We start from the raw sequence: 22,574 nt of genomic DNA on the forward strand, positions 1-22,574 counted from the left end.
TAACCCCTTACTATCGCAAGGCTGTGTCTTTAAGGCAGCTTCTGGTGTGGGGGATGCAAGCAGAATGTCAACTCTCATTGATGGAGCCAAATTCTCCTAAGACCTTAAACTCTTTCCTAGATGTGAATCAGTTAACTTTCAAATCTTCTTTGGGCCAAGAGAAGTGACTGGCTGACTCCAGTGTAGTCTAGTACCATTCAATTTATAGTTAAGAGTTGGTGGTTTTTATTGTTGTTTTTAACATAATCTGACTCCAAAACAAATTTTATCAACTGGGCTTTCCTCTTCACACGTAAATACTCCAGTAAAACAAATTAAATGTAATGTACACAATGGGAAATAAAATCCTTGAATAGGTGTCAATGACATGGTTGTTCTCCAGAATGATTCTACCAACCTGCCCTCCTAGTGATTTTCTTCTCTTTATCGGAGGTGAATCTGTGCTGAGGTTGTCTGTGCATCTTTCTTGCATGGAGTCCTCTTCTGAGTGTAGAGAAAAGGATGTCTGGTCCGTGTCAGTTGTACTGTCATGGTAACAACCATCGAAGGCCATGGCTTGAGCTGCATCAATACTGTACATTCCAGAAATCTGACAAAAAGACTTTTGTTAGTTAGTCATGAATATGGTTTTAGGAGTTGGAATTACAGTAAAAATCTAAACAATCAGATTTTAAAAATAGTTTCAATAAATACTAAGAATGTTTGTTTATTTTAAAGAATAGAATTCTGGTTTTGCTTCTGGTGTCTGATGAAAAGTCATTTTCATAATAAATGGAAAACATCATCTTAGACATCCATTTTTAATAGGGCTTTAGAGAGAGAGAGATTTGAGCATTATACAAATAAATGTATCACAACTATAACTGTCAATGTTTTCTAATTTAGTCCAGGCCTGACAGACTGTTACACTCAATGTTTTTTTCCACAAAAGGGAACATTGTTTCAAGTTTTCCTCTTTGTTTCTGAGTAGTATGAATTGCTTGCCCTAAGTTTGTGTGTTGAAATTGAATATGATTTATCAGAAGAGCAATATAAGCAATTGGACTTGTTTTTCAATGTATTTTTTCTCTTTAGAGAAAACATAGCAGTATGCCTAATCAGTGTGGGGTTTTTGTCCCAAAACAGAACAATATCATCTGGTGATCCATTTTTGCTTGAATTTGGGGTGGAGATAGGGAATGATTTTAGCTGCTCCTTTAAAATGCAAATTGACCAAGCCTTCCCACTTTTGCTGAAAAGTACCTTTAAATGATACTAACATAGCTCAATTAAACAACTTGAAATTGGTGTATTTTTTTGAAGGAGTGAGTTATCAATGCTTTCTGGCTCCATTGCTTGACTGAATCTAAACCACTGTTTTTCTTTAAGGTTTTACTCTGCGGGAGATAGTGGTTCTCCCTGATACAGAGCTGTGTCTAGGAAGCAGCTGTTACTAATTGCTTTCTGAGAAAACAAAATTTCTTTTTGATCTCTAGGGAAGCTAAAAAATGAACAAATATGGACAGGCTACTACTGGATGAAAGTATTCATAATTCAAATTGGAGGCTGCAGAGTAAATTCTGCCAAAATGTGTATTTGGTTCAATACTGACTCAAAAACCTAATATTTTACTGAATTCAAGAGACATAAGGACTATTTTGTGCAGTCAGTAAACTAACCAGGGACCCATACTCGAATTATGTTGTCCCTTTTTGTTTTAGTTGTAGAAACTTCTCATAGTAAAATGAAAATGGGTAAAATAAACATGAAACGACATTGAGACTGAATTACTAACCAATAGCCAATAATAACACTTATATCCAACTCTGGATCTGAGGATAGAATAACTATATACTGTCTCCTTGGTTTTCTTTCTCCATTATGATAATTTAGATCTATAAAATTGGTTAAACCTTGCAGTGCACAATTTACCAGTAGGCTGCTAATGTCCACAAGTTTGTAAGTTGGTTGTTCCAGTAGAAACAGTTTTAGAACTGGTCTTTAATTTTTCACTCCAGCTTACAAATAAGCACAAAGCTAAGGCATATTATATCTAAAGTACAGATTTGATGGTTTTAGACTAAGCTCTAAGTCCTAGAATTAGGAAAACATTTGGATGAAGAATAAGAAAGAAAATAGCTTCCTTTCTCCTTTCTGGGCAATGGTCAATGCTAGGGACAAATTTTCCATGGACCTTACTGTTCTCCCATCTCTTGGTATCTGGGGGTGGTTGGGACGGGTGTGTGATGGTGGTGATCGTGGTGTTGGAAGGAAATGAGCTTTGCTTAACTTCATGATTTCATAGGGAGGAACTCCATAGCCTAACATTCCTGGTCTTTCTCATCATCCCTCAATCACTCTACCCTAGGGGTTTGGAAGAAGGAACTGGCATGTGTGTTTTTAGTCCTTTTGGAGTCACTTTAGGATCTGCATTGATGTCCAGGTTTGTTTTCTGAAATGAGATAAAGGAGACTGTCCTCACAGGGAAATCCTGAATTGTCTAGCTTCGCCAGTGACCAAGAGAGTAAGTACACTGAATACAGCAATGAAATATTAGTGGGACCCCCTGCTCACAGACCTAAGGCAATTTCTCTAAACTGTTTTACCAATAACAAAGGTAACATTATCACATCCATCTGTCTGGCTCCTACATCTCTCTCTCTCTCTCAGACTGGTTTCCCAACTCACATACAGAGGGGAGAGGTGTCATTGATTAGCCCCCAATCCTACAGACATATCTTTTTTCCCTGCATCTCACCAGAGCATCCCACCCCTTTAAAGATCTCTCATCTCAAACAGGCTGTTCCCACTATCCCTTTCAAAACTGCTATTCCTTCAGAGAATATGCTCTGGGCACTAATCACAATAAGAACATAACATTTGTGTAGCACTATAGGGTATGCAAAAATGTTAAATGCATTTAGTATATCATTTGATCTTCACAACAGCTCTGTGAGGTAATAGGGAAGAAATTCCACCATTTTGCAAATGCAGAATGAGGTTTAGGAGACAGCCTGGCACACGGAGCTAGGATATTAGGTTTGGCATCACTTCTGACTCCAAATCTGTGCTCCTTCATTTGTACCACAAACATATGAAGGGCAAGTAGGACATTTCTTTGAGATAATTGCACCTTTGAAGGAGAATGCATAGAATGGTGGTTTCCAGAGGTTGGGAGGAGGGGGAAATGGGGAGTTGTTTAATGGGTACAGAGTTTCGATTTTGCAAGGTGAACACTTTCTGGAGATTGGTTGTATGGCAATGTGTATACTCTTAATACTATGAAACTGTACACTTAAAAACAATTAAGGGCTTCCCTGGTGGCACAGTGGTTGAGAGTCCGCCTGCCGATGCAGGGGACACGGGTCGTGCCCCGGTCCGGGAAGATCCCACATGCCGCGGAGCGGCTGGGCCCGTGAGCCATGGCCGCTGAGCCTGCGTGTCCGGAGCCTGTGCTCTGCAACGGGAGAGGCCACAATAGCGAGAGGCCCACGTACCGAAAAAAAAAAAAAAGAAAGAAAGAAAACAAAAACAATTAAGATGGCAACTTCTATGTTATGTATATTTTACTACAATTGAAAATAAAAAATAATTTTTAAAGTGAACAATGCTTATTAATTCAAAAGAATATCTTCTGGGGTACACAGAAGACTGTGAACAACCCGATCAAGTGAAAAAAACATGCAAGTAGTGTGAGCACATGTGCTTTGTGGTGGGGTGGGTGGAGGTGGGGAGTCAGAGGACCAGCTAGAGGTGGCCGAAATTACTACAGTGCCTCTGTCGTGGGTTCACCACTCCCCACATGAAAAAAAAAAACAAAACAAAATAACACAAGAACAAAATTCTTCTCCTCATCACACATTTATCTCTTTCACTTCACAGCTTATCTAATCATGGCTCTTCACAGTGTGGCTATGGACTGGCAGCAGCCAGGGCTTAGAAATGCAGACCCTCAGCTCCCACCCCAGACCTACTGAACGAAAATCTTAACAAATCCCAGGTGATGTGTACATGCCGATTACTGCACACTCGTCTAAAAGCTCCTGATTTTCTCACGCCTGCGTAGCGGTCACTGTGGGTATGTATGTGACAGAGACTCATACTTCCATGCTGTCAACAGAAGAAACTAAAGCATCTGCAATGAAGCAAAATCAGTTTCTATTACAGCTTTGCCTCAAAGGATATGAAATAAAAGACTGAAGTAGCATTACAGGAGATCTGAACTGCGATTGCAGCTCTGCTGGCTCTGGATCTTTCGGCAAATCACCAGAGATCATCATCTCCGCAAGGCCTACATCATGGAGTTGATATGAGGGCTCGGTTCCAGAAGAGGATATACAGATGCTCTGAAAAGTATGAAATACTCTCACTAGAAGTATAAATAAATATTAAATAATGTTTTGGGTGTGTATAAATAGTCATTATAAGAATTTCGTAAACCGGTGTGAATATATCACATTAAAATTGCACATATATATATATACACATATACACACACACATATATATAGCAAACAAATTAGTTTGATCAGTTAGGTTTCTGAAGTAAAATATCATGTGTCAGTTCTCGTAATAACAGGAAGTTGGTGCCCCACCCCTTTGTGAAATGAAGCAGGGAGAGAGCAATCTAGCCAGATTGAGAATGTCACAAGGAACAGGTGACAACATTTAGGCCGAGAAGGTGCCTTATTCCCAGTACACTGTGAAGAGAAGAACCTTCCCTCGTGCTCTACCACTCTCCCGAGTGACTAGAAAAGGAAAATAAATCCTAGCTCTTGGTGGAGATCGATCATTGATTGGTTGAGAGCACAGCCTTTGGAGTCAGGGTGCTGCAGAAACAAATCCTGATTCCTCTTAAGCTGTGTGACCTTGGCCAAGTTACTCCCCCATCTGCTCCTATTTCACCTCCGTAAAATGAAGGTGATAAAGTACCAACCTCTTGGAGTTACTCTGAGAATTAAAAGACATAATATGTTGGATGGTTAGCACAATGCCAATATATAAGAAACACTCATTAAATGTTAGCTATTATTATTATCATCATCATCATCTACTTGAAAGGATGTGATTTTATACATCAACCCCTTCTTTTCAAGGGTTAGAGTCAGTGGAGGGGAGCACACTGAGAGAAATTCCTCACACAGAAAATCTCTTGGCAAAGGTGAATGAGGATGCTGAGGAAACCAGCCAGCACAGAGCAGAAAGAATAAAGCTCAATATCAAATTGTCATCACCCCATAAACTTGCATCTTGCCAAGGCACATGGACTTCACACAAGGGTCGCAATGCTGTCAGGAGAGGGCATAGATGAGGGTAGTCTTTTTCACATTCCGGAAAGGATACATCAGTCAAAAGAAGGCAGTACCTTCCCTGTCTTCACTGTGGTGAGGTAGTTCACGGCTGCGTACTCAAGGACTGACAGGAAGACAAAGAGGGAGCTAGCCCACAGGTACACGTCCACGGCCTTGACGTAGGACACCTGGGGCATGGAGGCGCACACCCCAGAGAGGATCGTGGACATGGTCAGCACCATGGTGATTCCTGCCATTTGAGAACAGTGATGAGTTCAGTGACATAACCATTCAGCTCCAGGTGCTGGTGCTGGATGACACCAGGGGATACATTTCCAGATTGATACCTGGCGATCAAAGGCGTGTGTGTGTGGACGGAATCCCAGCATGTTAACCCAGTACACGGCTTGAGTCTAAGCAAGAAACTCTGCTTGGATTTCTCTTTCCATCTCATTTTCTCACCCTCACCTCCATTGTCTGTGACGTCTCCTTCCCTCCAGCTAAAGTCTCCACGGAGTCAGACTTGTCTTTAAGGATCCATTGCTTCCCACCCTCAGTTGGGTCTCTTCTAACCATCCCAGGAAGGTAATAATGTATTCAAGTTTTAAAAATTCTTCTGAGAAAGAAATTCTAAAACCATTTTCACTACCCTTCCCCATCATTTCACAACTTCTACTGTTCAGAAAGCATCTTCATGTCAATCTTTAATCTTTCATTTGTCAGGGAGTGATCTTTAGCAGTATTAAAGATTGCTTTCTCTGTATTTTTCTTTCATATAGAACACTTACAAGCCATCGTTATTGGTATCACTTTGCCCGTGGTTACTGAAACTACAATTCAGTTGAGATTGAGAACGGAAGTGTGTTAGTGGAGGCTGGGTTCAGTGTAAATATTTACTAAGCAACTGCTAAATGCCACTTACTTTCTGCGCCTCCCCTCCCTTTCCCTTGTTGTCCAGTACTCCTACCACTTTCCTTCTCTTCCCTTCCTCTCCCTGACCACTGCTTTCCTCTTCCCTTTCCTTTTCTTCTCTTCCATTCCCTTCTTTAATCCCTGCCATGGGCGTCAGAGGTAACGAGATCAATGTTCTGGGGGACAATGGAGAAAGAGGTGACTCTGAGACTTCCTTAATAAAATGCCAGCCTTGGGGAGGGCTACTCTGTGTCTACACTAATTTCTCAGAGGCATACTGCAAGAGTACTGCCTGGAGAGAAAGTAAAGTATTGTAAATATTTGAAATGTACACTGGCTGGCATGGTTTTATTTATTAACTTCCCACCAGGGAAGTGCAGATGGAATCCTTAATGATCTTTATAAGTTGTGAGGACACTTTAATGTTAACAGACAGAGTCCCGAACAGCAGGAGGAGCACTGCGATTTACTCCTAAATGTACAGACACAGCACGTGGACAGCTTTCACCCGCACGTTTCTACCTTTTCAACAAATTCTATAATTCTGCGAGGTTCTCCTCTGAGGAAGGCCCATATCAAAGACAATGACAGTGCTACAGAGCTACTCAATTTCAAATTAAGTTTTTCCTTTGGATGACCCAAACCAATGCAATTTGGCAATTTGATAGTCACCATGGGAGGGCCTGGAATCTCACCTTCACACTGCTTTGAACTCCAGAATAAGAAACCTAAAAGCTTCTCTAGCACTTACGATGAAATGCAGGCCACTGACCCACTGAGTCTCAGGTTTCCCCAACAATGGTAATATCAATAATCTGCGTCTCTGTGGAGGCTGCTTGCATTCCTTGCTACATAAACATGGAGATGTGAACTTTTTATTAATGGGTCAGGTGTATGTATAGCTGAAGCTGAGATTAATAAATAAAACTTGCTTGCCTTTATTGAATGTTTACCCGCCACAAACCTAGGTAAATATTAACCACATGTTGCAGAGGAGAGTGGCTAATGAGCCTGAGTTTGGTCAGGAGCAGGACTGAAACCTTTCTCTCTGAGTGTAGAACCATGCTCTTTTCATGCAAACCTGTGGCCTCTCATTCTGAACCTGTAGAGGAAACTTCCTTTTGTTTTGTTTTGTTTTGTTTTGCGGTACGCGGGCCTCTCACTGTTGTGGCCTCTCCCGTTGTGGAGCACAGGCTCCAGACGCACAGGCTCAGCGGCCATGGCTCACAGGCCCAGCCGCTCCGCGGCATGCGGGGTCCTCCCGGACCGGGGCACGAACCTGCGTCCCCTGCATCGGCAGGCGGACCCTCAATCACTGCGCCACCAGGGAAGCCCTCCTTTTGTTTTTAAGATTATAAACCAATTTCTATATATGGAGTATCTCTGCGACAAGATGCTGTAAAATTGAGTGTAGAATTGTGTCAGGAAGCATGAAGGTACTTTGTGCTTTACAAGAGGCCAAAAGTCTTACCCTGTCAGGATTTCCCAGGTAAAACCGTGAAAACTGTGAAAATCCTAAATGAACATTCCTATTTAGGAATGTTTACCTCATTTGTTCAAAAATGTTGAAATGTTTTCTCTTACTGGTTTTCTAAGATATGGAAGATAGAACTTGATTTTTTTTCAGTGAACAGTAACATGAAGCTTAATGGACAAAATAAGGGTTTAGAAAGACACACAGATACATGCTCTTGTCATGTATTTTAAATTGATGACTGTTGGGTCAATAAAAGGGAACTGCATTATCTATATTTGCCAGACAGCAATAAACTAGCAGTCATTTTCTTTAGAAAGGTGCTTAGTCCAACTAATTTTTGGTAGCTTTATTTATTTTTAAACCAGCATTCTAGACTTCCCTCTTTAAAAGGAGCAAACAGAGAGAGGGAGAGACAGGGAGACTGGGGAGAAGGGAATGTTGAGTACAGGGAGTAAGGGGTGAGAAAACTGATATATAAATTCCTAAAGCAATAGGACTTGGAGTGAGGAGTATTACAGCTACATTAACCACACTTGTCTTGAGCCACCCCTTAGAAATACATTAACCTTGACAAACTGTATTCATTCCAAGCCCATTAAAGTTAACATCCCAATAAAGGAGTTTTGAATTATAGGAAGTGACCATTTAGTCAAAGAAAGGTCCTGTGTTGGGATTAGAGGACTATTTTCCCACCTACTGAGATTGCTATGCATAGTGAGGAAAGTGTTAAGAGGCAATAGTTAGTCTGGCTTCTGGGACTCAACTTCCCTGAGCCTCGCAGTTTCGCTCACCATATTAATTCTTAAGGACACATATGAGATCCAAAGAGCCCTGCAGTTAGGGGAGAATTATTCATCTATCTTTGTGTTTCATTGGCTATCTTTTGCCATATATGATGGAGAGGTTCCTTGACCTGTGTGAAAGCAGTAGGGCCTGCAGACGTCGCTTAGAACTACTGAGTCAGTTCACCCCTTCAGTGGCTGTGTGGTGGGGAGCTCTTTTGAAGGAATAGGTGTCTACATTCATCTTTAAATGAGCAAAAACATTTTCCCTGTAGGCCTAGGCAGAAGAAAAATATTAAGTGACGTGAGGGAGAGAAACACAGGCTGGATAGCCAAATACCACTCTATGGCCAGAAAGTAACAACCATTATTCCACAAAGGTGGTGCCAGAGCCCGTGGCACAGAAGTTCTGGTTACTTCTATAATGGTAAAATGAATAGCTCCTAAGTATTTACTTTTCCAGGTATACGGGATATCCTCTGTTAGACATTTTGCTTTATGAATGACTACATGCCTGAAAGTTTTAGTTGCCTTTCTCTGCCATGTTTATTTCCTGATAAATGACCCCATTACTTCATACATTGTACATGAATGGCATACCCCAGCAGAGGGGTCAAAACAGGAACGATGGAGACAAGGAAAGAAGGAGGGAGGTAGAAAGGAGAGGAGAACCCTCCATGAGGGTTAAAACATCCTTGAACAGCTTGTAATAGCCTCACACCAGATCGAATAGAAACATAGAATGGTATTTTAACCCATTACACATTCCAAGTTATGACAGCTATTGTCTCTTATGAGAAGTGTCTAGACACAATTGATACTTTTGTGCTGTTCAGCTTCCATTGTTCTTTATCTGAAATGTGACAAATGTGGAAGGGTCTTAACCAGCAAATGATTCATCCTCAATCAGCAAATGAACCCAAATGTGGAAGAGTCTTAATGAATCATCATTGTTTTCAGTTAGTAGCTAAAATACAGTTATTGAAAACATGGTGGGCTAAATACTGGTAGTTTAACAACTATGTATTGAGCACAAAATATGTGCAGGACACTGTGCCAGTCACGTAGGGACAGAAAAGAGGATAATAATGATCCTTTTCCTTAAGAAACTCATATTTAATAGAGGAGACAAGAAGAGCTACCAACCCATCCCATAGCCGAACATGAAATAGAGGAAGTAGGGGTCTCAGGAGAGATACAAAGTGCTATGTGGTCCAAAGATGGGAGAGACCATATCTGCCTGGAACCATCAGTAAAGGCTTCTGGCTGTATAGAAATGGCTGAATTTGACAGAGAAAGACAGGTAGGGAGCGCATTCCAGGCAGAGTGAGAGCCAGAACAAATGTATACGCAGATAGGCATGAGGGCCTGTTTGAGAACATTGAACATTCAAATTGGTTGAAGCTTATTAGGGCTAGTATGTTGAGGCAGGAGTATGATTGAAAATTTAGCAAATAAAAATACAGAACACTCAGTTATATTTCAATTTCAGATGAACAATGAGCAGTGTTTTAGTATCAGTATGTCCCATACAATATTTGGGATAGACTTAAACGAAAACATTATTTGGTGCTTATCTAAAACACAGATTTAACCAAGTGTCCTGTATTTTATCTGGCAACCCTCAAGGGACACCTTGGATTCCAAGTTGAGTGTATTTACTCCAATGGCATTTGAGATGAGAGTATTGTGATCACATTTGCGTTTTAGAGATATCACTCTGGTCATAGGGTTGAACTGGGGCAAGAAGAGAAGGAGGTGAAATAAGCTATTACAAGGCCTCTGCAAGCCCAAACTACATCTTTGTACAAATTAGTAAGAGGTGCCCCTTCCTCTGGAGGACGTCACCCCAAACCATGTCCCATGGAACTTGGGCTGGATTTCTGCTCCCTACTCCTCACTGGGTGCACTGAAAAATTAGGAGTTTGGGATTCACAGATACACGCTACTATATATAAAATAGATAAACAGCAAGGACTTACTATATAGAACAGGTTACTATACATAATATCTTGCAATAACCTGTAATGGGAAGGAATCTGAATCACTTTGCTGTACACCTGAAACTAACACAACATTGTAAATCAACTATACATCAATACAAAAAAGTTTTTTTTAAACAGAGGGCAAAAACAAAAAACAAAAAACAAAAAAACAACAGAGGGCAAAGTATCTTTGAAAGAACTTGAAGGTGGTAGGAAGGAAAAGCCTGAGAGGATAGCGGTGTTCTAGGAATACTACAGTTCTATTAAAAAGGAGAGGGACACTTCTTATTTGTATATTATTTTACATAAATCTGCATAGCAATTTCCTAACCCTGAGGAATCGGATGTAGACACAAGAAGCACAGAATTTCAGGGGCGACTTAAATGGATTTCAGTGTTCTCCATTCACCCACCCTGCCCTGGAACCAGCGTTTACTGCTGTCATTTTCAAAGTATAAGAGTTGAGCAGTCAACTTCAGGGATCCTATTGAAAATCATATCTATAAACCTTTAGAGACTGAATACCCTTCTCATTCTGTCTCGAGGGCTGGAAATAGGCCTTTAGTCTCCTCTTTTGGGTCTACACTGCCCTACTGAGGTCAGGGCCAGGCTGCTCTGATGTGAAGGAACAGCTACAATAATTTAATTACTCATTCAGATAGTATGTTTCCTCTTGAAGACATTCAAGCCTCAAATGCTTGTAGATTGAAGCTTTTAATAGGGGAAAGAGGTGAACAAATTATTAATATTAATGACGATTTATGTCTTTCAAATGATCTTTTGAAGTATGCATATAATTTGTGAACATTAACTTAGAAATCACCCTTTCTGGAATGAATTGCGTGATAATTACAATAATTATGAACCACTTATGACAATCTTCTCTCTAGTTAGAGCATTACAGGTGAAAGAACAAAATCAACCAAAATGATAGAGTTCTGCCCCAAACCAGCTAAGAAGGCAGGTGGGATTGACTCTTGGGTTCCCACTAAGTAACATGTTATCTAAGTGCTTAGCTTGGCAACTCCACTTTGTAAGGACTCAATAACTGCTGAGTCTGAAATCATTCCCATAAATCTGTATGTGTGACAGTGGCATATAACATATGTAGATAGAGGAGATAATATACCTGTTAATGAGGCTGGAAATGTTTCTCCACCTGAAATCTCTTGCCCACTAATGTGTCACCATACCTAAAATTCCGCTGCAGCTGATTCTGATTTTAGCGTTTAGATTACGCCCTAATTTCTAACTAGTGCTCATGTTTCCAAATTCAAACATCCCCTTCTCCAAGAAGTAATTTATTAAGGTACCAGTAGTATAGTGTGAATTGGTTTGAATTGAAATCTTCTGTGATGTACGGGTTTGTCAGGGGAAGTGAAATGAACTTGGGCAAGGGATAGGGAGGTTTTCCTGAAAGGGAGAAGAGAGACATTTATAAAGTGAGGCTGTTTATGCTTCATAATTTCACCCTCTCTCCTTACTATCATCCAGCTTTGGTCAGCTGGTGCAGCCTTCATACCTAATGTCTGGATTCCCGAGGAAAGAGTCCAACTACAATTTGCCCTTGAGGCTGTCAAGCCAAATACTGTAACCTGAGCCCACATCAGTAACTATCCCTACTAAACCATCAGTCTCTTTCCCTCTCCACTTACCACCCTTTTTATTTACCTTCCTCGACATTTCTCCCGTATTAACATTTCACAAAGGTGTGGAAAGACTTACCCTCTTGCATGAACAGCTCTCTGGTCAATCTAAAATGAAACCCAGGAAAGCATTACCATCAACACAGCCGGGAGACAGGTTTGCAGCACGAAGAAGAAAATATGCCTCCTTAGCACAGAGTTGATGAAAAGCCTGTTGTACCAACCTGTGAGAAAAAGCCAAAGTTTTCATCAGAACAGGCTTCTTCGCGGAAACCCCACACTTAGTGAAACAACCTGCTTCTTTAGACTCCAAGCTCTTAGGGAACATGGAACTTAACACACTCACCCTTGTTTACCCAGCATTGGCATAGGACCTGGGCCTGGCACTCCATCCAATGTTTGTTGAACTAACTGAACTGCAGTCTGTTTAATTATCTGACTCAAAGATCCTCCTTTAAATTTCATACCTGCTGTTCAGGGATGAATGGTAATTACATTTTATGGGATGGCCTTTAAAGACCTTTCTCCAAAATACACTGTGTTTGCAGTGTTTCTGCAGGTGAGAAAGTCTTCAGTACATGGCTAATGACTGATGCAATAGCCAATACACTATTTATTAGCTATAACAAATGAAATGAAATATTTTATGTGAAGGAAAAGATTCACAGTAGCTACTAGGTCACTGGATTCCAAGTTAGGATCCAGACAGCTAGGGATTCAAAGAAGAGCTAGGGGGAGGGAGTATCCGTAAACTATTTTTTATTATTTCAAAGTTTCACGGGTACCATTAATTTATCTATGATAAGTCTGCCAAAAAGTAGCCAAATGATGTTCTTTTGCTCGTTGTTGGAATTATATAAACTCACGTTGGTAATATTGATTAATTTGTGCTGATCAAAAGTACAAATTGTAGTCACATCCACACACATTTTGTTCAGGTTTCCCTTTTCACATTGGCTGCAAGGAAGTTTAAAGCCATATTTTTGGACCATCTATAGGACTTCTCTGAGTGCCATTCTCTAATAACCACATATATTCTATAACATAACTTACCCTTATTTTACATTTTTCTTTCTCACACATTTCTGATTCATATCATGCTTTATTTCACAATAGCTGTGATGTCAATCTTATTAAACCTTTTCTAAAATAAGGCAGTGAATAATGAAATGATAAAAATGAAAGTACACCTTTTATAAATAAGTGGTAAGATTAATTTTTCTATGATAAATGCAGTTTACTTTGAGACAAAATTATTCAAATCACAGAGACCATAGGTCAAAATAATAAATAAAACTAAATCATAGATGTTGCAAAAGTGGTAAGATTAATTTTTCTATGATAAATGCAGTTTACTTTGAGATAAAATTATTCAAATCAGAGAGACTATAGGTCAAAATAATAAATAAAACTAAATCGTAGATGTTGCAAAGTTGGAGAACTCTTCTACTTTCTCAGTAGTAATTTCTTAGGTAACTCAAGATGGCAAACCTATTTAGACAGATTAGGTAAATATTTAGGCACTTAGTCTAAGATATACTCCTAGTCAATCCACACCGAATTGGCAGACTGCATGCCTAATATTCTACTCTTTTTTTTTTTTTGCGGTACGCGGGCCTCTCACTGTTGTGGCCTCTCCCGTTGCGGAGCAAAGACTCCGGACGCGCAGGCTCAGCGGCCATGGCTCATGGGTCCAGCCGCTCCGCGGCACATGGGATCTTCGCGGACCGGGGCACGAATCCGTGTCCCCTGCATCGGCAGGCAGACTCTCAACCACTGCGCCACCAGGGAAGCCCAATATTCTACTCTTAATTAACTGCTGGTTACCCTTCTCTTTCCTACTTGTTCTGAGTTTCTCTCACCATCAGTTGATACGTTTCAGGAACACCAAACAATTTCATTACCAAGGCTAATAAAAGATACACTACATAGTGCATTCTAAAGTCAAAATATACATTTTTTAAGCTACTCATTGTCTTGTATTACCCATGTCACAGTCCACTTCATTATGGTTTGCAATTGAGAATTTTGATTATGGTTGCAGAGTGAAATAATAGCATCTCTGACGTTATAACTTCATATAATTATTGTGAGATTAAAAGAGATAAGGAAAAGCTGTGAAAGTACTTCATAAAGAAAGACATTAATGCATATGGTTTTAAGTCTTGAAATATATTTAGGTAACGAGGTCCTTTCTTTACTCATAATTTTCTGAATTTTTTTTTTTTTTTTGCAACCCAGCAGGAGAAATGTTGCTCTGTCTTGCTGTTCTTCTGGGATGGGGAGACTAGGGATGGTTTTGTTGTTGAAGCTGTAGCCAGGAAGAGCTCCCTTTACCAACCAGGAAAGGTAGTGCTGCTTTGAAAAGTTGTGGAGCCCTCACTTTGGGTAGTGCAATAAATAGAGTGTGAGTCCATTTTTCATATTTGACTTCTGATAACTTTCTAGCCCCACTGCCCCTTCTGTTCCACACCTGGGCAAGCTAGGAGGAAAGCCAGATGTTACCTCTTTGGCACTGGTGGGAAGATCAAACCATGCAAACACTGCACCATTTAAGGGAATCCTCACCCTAGCCCCACTTTCTAACCACCACAGAACCCCAAGTCAGGCACCCTTTTCTGTTCTCTCAGACATTTTCAGACCTTCTCAGGAGCCTGCCCTGCTCTCTCTAGAAAACCTCATTATGTGAGTAATAAATCTCTTTATACCCTTTTGGCATGTGTGTGGCATCACAGTGACGTACTTGATTGATTGATTGATCGATTGATTCAGCTGCTATTTATTGAGCACCTATCATGCGCCAGGCACATTCGAGGTGAACAAGAGAATGGGGAAGAGATGGTGAACAAGGCAGACAGATCCCTGCACTCTTTCTAGTCAGGCACTCAGACAATAAGGCAGTCAAATAGAGATGTATTTCAGGACATGGTTAGTGATGTGAAGACAAGTACACATGGGAAATGGTGAGGAGGGAAGTCTATTCTAGATAGGATGGCTAGGAAAGCATTCTTTTTTTTTTTTTCTTTGCGGTACGCGGGGCTCTCACTGTTGTGGCCTCTCCCGTTGCGGAGCACAGGCTCCAGACACGCAGGCCCAGCGGCCATGGCTCATGGGCCCAGCCGCTTCGCGGCATGTGGGATCTTCCCGGACCGGGGCATGAACCCGCGTCCCCTGCATCGGCAGGCGGACTCTCAACAACTGCGCCACCAGGGAAGCCCTAGGAAAGCATTCTTTGAGGAGATGATATTTGAACAAAGCTCTGAGCAAAATGAGGAAGCTGGTCATCAAAAGATCAGGGGAAAACATTCCAGGCAGAGAGAGAAAAGGCCAAAGCAGAAACCCTGCAGATGGAATAAGATGGGTGTGTTTGAAGACACACAAGAAGTAGGGAGAGGGGGCAGGGGTAGTTGTTGAGGTCAGAGCCTTAGGCAGAGAAAGATCATGTGGGCCCTTGCAGGCCATGGTGAGAAGCTTAAATTCTGCTGTAAGTTTGGTGGAAAAACACCAGAGGGCTTTGAACAGAGAAGAATTGTGCTGTTTATGTTTTCAAAAGAACACTCTGTCTGCTGTATTAAGAGTAGACTGCAGGGGCCGAGAGGAAGCAAGGCATCTAGTTAGAGGTGGTTATATGACGAAGACAGAAATCTGCACAGACGGTCCCTGACTTAAGACGATTTGACTTACAATTTTTTGACTTTATGATGGTATGAAAGCCATACACATTCAGTAGAAACTGTACTTCCAATTTTGAATTTTGATCTTTTTCCCGGGCTGGCCATATGCTCTCTGTGTGATGCTGGGCAGCCGCAGCGAACCAGCCCCCAGTCAGCCCCAGATCACGAGGGCAAACAACCGATACACTTACAACGATTCTGCACCCAGACAACCATTCTGTTTTTCACTTTCAATACAGTATGCAATTAAATTACAGAAGATATTCAACACTTTATTATAAAATAGGATTTGAGTTAGATGAATAAGTGTTCTGAGCACATTAAAGGTAAGCTAGGCTACTTATGATATTTGGGAGGTTAGGTATATTAAATGCACTTCAACTTATGATGGATTTATTGGGAGGTAACCCCATCATAAGTTGAGGAACACCTGTATTGGAAAGGTAGAGGTGGCTGCCTATAAAAGAAGGATGATGTTATTGGCCAAATGGGATGCTTGTTTGGACTTGGGTCTTTCCACTCATACTTTGCCAACAGTAGATGCTCAATAAATGCTGATGAACTGTCCACATAAAATACGGTACCTGTGCTGCTATAGAAAACAAATCCACTGGATGCACCGAATTCCTCGATGAAGAACTGAGAAAGCGAAATATGCTCGTCAGTATTCAGGGACTTGTGTCCATGTTTCCAGTACAGCATTAGATCCTCCTCATTGTAGGCATCTAAGACAAGAAAATAACATTCTTTTTATTGGAGTAAGCTCTTGTAAGTTCCATGAGGTCTATGACCATGTTTTATACAGTTCTGTATCCCTGGGGTCTGGTCCAATGTCATGGCTCTGAAATATACGTTTGCCAATAGACTGATAATATCCACATCTTCAAAAAGAAAAAAAACCTCCAAAAATTAGACCCCGATTACTGGCATAGTGTGGCAGCTTTTTCTGTGCCCACGTGACGCATTAAAACTCTCCTAATAGCTGTTTCCATGTCTGTGTGTACTGTGATGTCACAGCACCGCCTTTCCCTCACAGGTCTGATGCCAAGTCTTTAGGCCCCTTTAGTTTTGTAGCTCTATTGGATGAAATTCCAGAGTGAGCTGGGCTTGTACAGAATTTTCTTCTATAATCAAATACTATTAAGAGAGTTTCTAATGGATTTGGGGAGGAGCATCTATGTAGGAGACATCCATTGAGATTCCCAGCATTTTACCCACATTATGGAAAACTGCAGTCAGCTTTTAAGATATCATGTCAAAAATAGCTGGTGGGTCAAAGTAATTGACAGGGAGCTGGCTCAGATGCCCTCTGACAGGGCTTTGATTAGGAGGTTTAAGTCTAGAGCTGGGTTTTTCCAGGGAAACAAAGCATACTTAATGGAAGACTGGGATTTATACGGGAACATAAATGGCGGAGCTTTCTAAATCTGCCAGTCTCTGTTAATAGCATTAGCAAGAATACAACTTTTTAGGGAGCTATTCCTTTAAAATCATTGTGGAAACTGCAGAATATGTAGTTATCAAAGCATTTTTTTCCTTGAATCTTCTATCTTCTCATTTGAGAGACAATTTGCCATCATGATTCTTACTAAAAAACCAACCAACCAACCAACCAACCAACCAGCTGTTTTGGACAAATATATTTATCAAGATGTTTACATGCTTGTTAAGAGTATGCTTATTTATATGCAAGTATGTGATGGTGTGTTCAGACCACACATACTCCATAGGGAAGTAAGACTTACAGCTTTCCCGTTCAAGGGAACAATTTTGAGTGTCAAGTGGAAACCTGCTGAAATCCATAAAGCACATTGCTGTAACAGTTATCCTATAGCAAGAATGAGAAAAAGAAAACTGCAGATCATTTAACCACATGGTCAAATAAGCAATGCAGCATTGAAGCTCTCTGACACTTTTGAGTGCCTTTCAAGACTAATGCAAAACAGGTGTTACCATCTTCTTTCCAAGTAACCCATAAGGAAGCAAACCCAGGAAGGTAGGTGATTTGCGTAAGACACAGTTAACCAGTGAATTCCTGCCCTAATAATTGCTTCTGATCTCACCATTTCCTGCTCAGCTTCCTCTATATTTTCTGGGTGTTTTCAGAAAAACACACTTCAAAGTGAGAAGACTTTTAAATAGATTTAAATACTTTCTGCTTTCTGGAAGATGCAAACTTAAATAGTTTCCAGTAATAAAGAGCTGGAATGGTGGTAATAAAAACCTATGAGTAAAGGTTTCTTTCACAAAGCAAGTTTACCTGAGGAAATTATCTTTCCAGGAGTGAGGGGAAAGCCTGGAGCATTTTCAGTTATAGATCTATGTGCTATTAAGCATGTAATTCAGGTGCTATCAAGTGAAAGGCTTGCATACTGATGAGGACTGCTTTTTCAAATTTTATGTCCTTTTAGCTTTTCCTGGCTTCAGGCAGAGGCTGTTGAACTTTGGTACCCGCAATAGCAGATCGGAGGTTCCTTAAAAGGCCCCTGAGCAAGTCTGCAAAAAACAAAGGCAACAGCTGGTCCTACCGATGGTGTATCCAAGTTAATCAGAGGAGTAGAACCATTTTATCTGCCGGGGGTTGAATTCTACTGTCAATAGTCATGCAGCCAAATGCCAAGCCAGGGAGATGTCTGGATAACTTTGTGTCACAAAACATATTCATTTTGGCATCTTCCTTGTACTTTAAAGCTGGAAAGGACTTCTGAAATCTTTGAGTCTACTTCCTTCAGAGTACATATGAATAAATTAAAAACCAAAGAGATTAGGCAGGCACTATTAAAGAAAAAACTATGCATGATACTTGTTAAAGAATGGTAGGCAGACTCTATTTAGGAGGGCTACTATAATTTTTTTTAATGGGTAACAAAGATTGGGCTCAACTCCAAATATAATGAGTGGGAATTTATAGTGAAGGAAGAGGGAGTGGGGTGGAGGTGCGGAGGTCAGTGGATGAACAATTACCAAGAGGAAACATCAGGGCTTGGGCGATTCTGGCTAAATGGACCTAACAGGATTCTTGCTGAAGGGGGGCCAGGGTGATCAGATATCAGCTGGGGGTTAGGGGGTGGATGAGGAACCTCATCAGATATGGAGGCTGATCAGATATTGATAATAGGGGAGCAGGGCCTAGGTGAGAAGACAGTTCAGAGGAGACTGAGTAGAATTTGGTCAAAGAGAGAATCTTTGTCAGTAGACGGTGTCAGAACCAAGCCTGAAACCAGGTGACTGGCTGGGCTTCAGCTGTCTCTGCTGTCAGCTGAAATAGCTGTGCAGACAACAGTTTTGAGTCCTTCTCCAAGACCAAGCTCAGGTTCAATGTTTCACTAGAAGGATTCACAGAACTCATCAAAGCTGTTATACTAACAGTTAATGGTTCATTGCAATGAAAGGATACCAGTTAAAATCAGCAATGAAATAAGATGCATAGGGTAGGTTCCAGGAGAGACCAGGAGCAAGTTTCCAGCTGTCCTGTTCTAGTGAAGGTATATGGACAGTGCTTACTTCTCCTAGCAATGATGTGTGACAACATGCACGGACAATTGCCAACCAGGGAAGCTACATAAGCTTTGGAGTCCAAAGTATATATTAACTGAAGGTTGGTCACATAGTTATGGCTGACCTTAGTTTTAGCTCCTCCAGAGATCAAGTTGATACCGTGCGGCTCAAGGCCTCCGGGTAAACAAAGACATACTTATCAGGCAGGATATTCCAAGGGCTTGTAGGTTATTTCCCAGGAACCAGGCAAGAGCTAAATCTTTCTTTGGAATGTGCAGGGTAAGGATAATCCCCCGAGTTAATTCTCCAGTGGATATCGCCTCATCAAAATAATTAATTTAAATCAGTTGATTCCTTGGCCAGATGCTGCCAATCGGCTTCTGATTCCTAGGAACGCTTGATTCCAGTACTTATTAGAGTCCTATGTTACTTCTGATTTAAAAGTCCTATGGAAAGTAGTATTTTCCTTTAATTTCATTTTTTTTAAAAAAAAGCATATGAAACATCTGGTAATAGCACCTTTGTACTAAAGTGAGCAAGGTGTTTTTAATGAACAAAAAGAATCTGTATTGGTTTCCTATTTCCATTGTAACAAATTACCATAAACTTGGTGGCTTAAAATGACAGAAATGTATTCTCTCACAGTTCTGGAGGCCAGAAGTCTGAAGTTAGTATCACTGGACTGAAATCAAGGTGTTAGAAAGGCCCTGCTCCCTCCAGAGGCTCTAGGGGGGAAATTCATTCCTTGCTTCTCACAGCTCCTGGTAGCTGCCAGCATTCTGGGGCTAGTGGTTGCATCACTCCAATCTCTGTCTTCATGGTCACACTGCTTTCTATTCTTCCATGTATGTCAAATCCTTCCTCTGCCTTTCTCTTACAAGGATACAGATGATTGCATTTAAGGACCCATCCAGATAATCCAGAATAATTCCCCTATCTCAAGACCCTTTATTTAATCACATCTGCATAGATCTTTTTTTTTTTCCTTATAAAATAACCTTCACAGGTTCTGGGGATTAGGACATGGATAACTTTTGGGAAGCTAATTTTTTTGGTTTTTTTCAGTTTACTACTGAATCCTTCTGGGATTTCTAAGACATAAAAAAAATGAATTGCTTGGATTTACCAAACATTTTTAGGATTACCTATGGTAAGCCACTCAGTAAGCACAGGACTCAGGCTTAAAAACATATGGTATATTAAAGATGGAGGGATATTATAGCATAGTGTCAGTACAAATGTTTTAAATTAAAAATTTTTTTTCATTTTCAAAATTTTTTAAATGAAGAAACTAGGGGTAACTTGGATGATGACTATATATTCCTGTGAAAAATGAAGGAGATAGTTAACAAAATTATTTAGTTGATCCAAGATTCCAAGACTGCTTGTTGGGGTGCAGGGTGGGGTGGAGTTGGTGAGGAGGAAAAGTAGTTTTGTATACTTATAAAATTGTGGGCCAGATTCTTAAGGATTTCCATAATTCAGCTCCACTCTGTCCAACCTTATTTCCTATCATTCTCCAGTACATGCCCAGAGTGGGTACAGTTAGACTAGGAAACCATTCTTTAAAACCTGGAAGTTAGAACCAGGAAAAATCACATCTTCTGCTTGTGTCCCAAGCTCCAGCATTACTAAATACAGCAATATTGGGAGTTTAGCCTGAAGTGAGGCCCATCAGCTTTGGTGTAGATGGTGTGGCATAAGGAAGCCAAAGGCAGTAGACAGCCCTCCTTACCTGACACTGAAGAGGACATTTCCATCAGGGTGTACACACAGCATGATGTTCTCCGCAGTTGTATCATGGATGAAGGATCTCTTCGAATGGACAAAAAAGATATCAGGCACCCAAATCTTTTTGATTAATCTGTGATCAAAAGTCATGCTTTTGTTGGTTTTGCTGGGAAAGGCAAGTCTTTCATCTTTCCAGTAATGCCTGAGATAAAAAGTCATTGTAAAGTCCTAGGTAGAGAGAAGCAGAGACAAGTCAAGGTCAGTAGGAAAATGGTTCAGGGTGACCAATCAATACTATTAGTCTCGACTGGTTTCCATGGGTGTTAGTGACCTGTCCGTGCATAGCTTATATTTTCAGGTAGATTTAGAATGAAGCTACTGAGCTTCGGTCACAGAGCCTCTCCCTCACCTGGACTCTGGTGAATGTTGAGAGTTTCTGAAAACCATCAAGTATTCAAGTTGGTGAAGGGAAACAGGTTATAACTGGGAAGCATTTCTACCTAAGCACTCTGGTAAATCACCTAAAGAGATCTCAGAAGAAAGGAACCTGAAACTCCATGGTCTGGTATTTTATTTTGATTTTTTTCTCATTATAAATAAATATTCACTTTTGTGATTGATTTTGTATCCATACATTTATATTGTTTTTGTTTTAAAGAAGCCCTCCCCAAGTTGAAAAAACTACAGTCCCACAAAAACCTGGACACAGCCTTTATTGGAGCTGTTAGTGGAAAGCATGTTTTCAGAGGTTCTGAAAAAGCGACAATGATCTCCCTCTTCTTGAGAGACAGAAAGAATGCCAGGAGATGGTGGTGCTGGAATTTTAGTGTGCAAAAGAATCACCTGTGAATTCGTTAAAATGGCACATTCCCCAGAAGCTAGTTCCCAGAGATTCTGATCCAGTATGGCTCAGGTATTTGAATTGTTAATGTGTATTCCAGTTGTAAGGAGGTAAGGATGAGGGGGAAAAACTATGTTAACATTATGTTAGCAGAAAAAAAAAAATGGTTAGTCAATAATTTGAGTTTTATTTGGCTCTCAGATACGACATTAAATATTTTGTTTGAACAGAAGTCCTCCAATCTTCGTCCAAGTCACTGGGTGTGGGCGACAACGTGTTTCACATTTCCCAAATGCTTACTTCACACTATCATTTATTGCCCAACAACACTCTTATTTTTCTTGAAATAACACGTATAATAGAACTTTGACATTTATTACACAGGCAAAGAACAAATCTCAGTAAACCACAAATAAGTCATCAAGCAATGATGAGCTCATTTGTTTTTCTTAGGATCAGAATAGAGGTACATTGTATTATTGCTCTGCGTTAATCTGGGAGCATCAGCCCTGTGTAATTTTGGATTACAGTGAGGGTGAATAAATAGAATGGTTCATTCATTACTGTAACACTACTCCACAGGGAATCCTGTGGGTTACTGCATGGATTGCTTTAATGAGCATATATTTGGTTTTAGATGCTCAGTCTGATCAGAAGGGCACTGGGCAAATACTGAGCCTATGAAGTCAAATGGCAGACATTGGTATATACATGTCAGTGGTACATCAGCGTCACCACTAGTTGGCACTATCATGAGAA

At 40.5% G+C, this 22,574-nt stretch overlaps 1 protein-coding gene across 1 annotated transcript in view; it reads right to left on the reverse strand.

The window, feature by feature from the left end:
- Positions 1-286: 286 nt before the first annotated feature.
- The window catches only part of GABRR3 (gamma-aminobutyric acid type A receptor subunit rho3), a 93,071-nt gene continuing 70,783 nt past the window's right edge, over positions 287-22,574 (reverse strand). Inside the window, 7 exon segments of the mRNA XM_060010123.1 lie at positions 287-589; positions 5,344-5,519; positions 10,036-10,043; positions 12,151-12,295; positions 16,330-16,470; positions 17,491-17,573; positions 20,979-21,202. Coding sequence (XP_059866106.1) covers positions 287-589; positions 5,344-5,519; positions 10,036-10,043; positions 12,151-12,295; positions 16,330-16,470; positions 17,491-17,573; positions 20,979-21,202 — 1,080 coding nt within the window.

The sequence above is a fragment of the Delphinus delphis genome, chromosome 4 (assembly GCF_949987515.2).
Source record: "Delphinus delphis chromosome 4, mDelDel1.2, whole genome shotgun sequence".
NCBI lineage: Eukaryota > Metazoa > Chordata > Mammalia > Artiodactyla > Delphinidae > Delphinus > Delphinus delphis.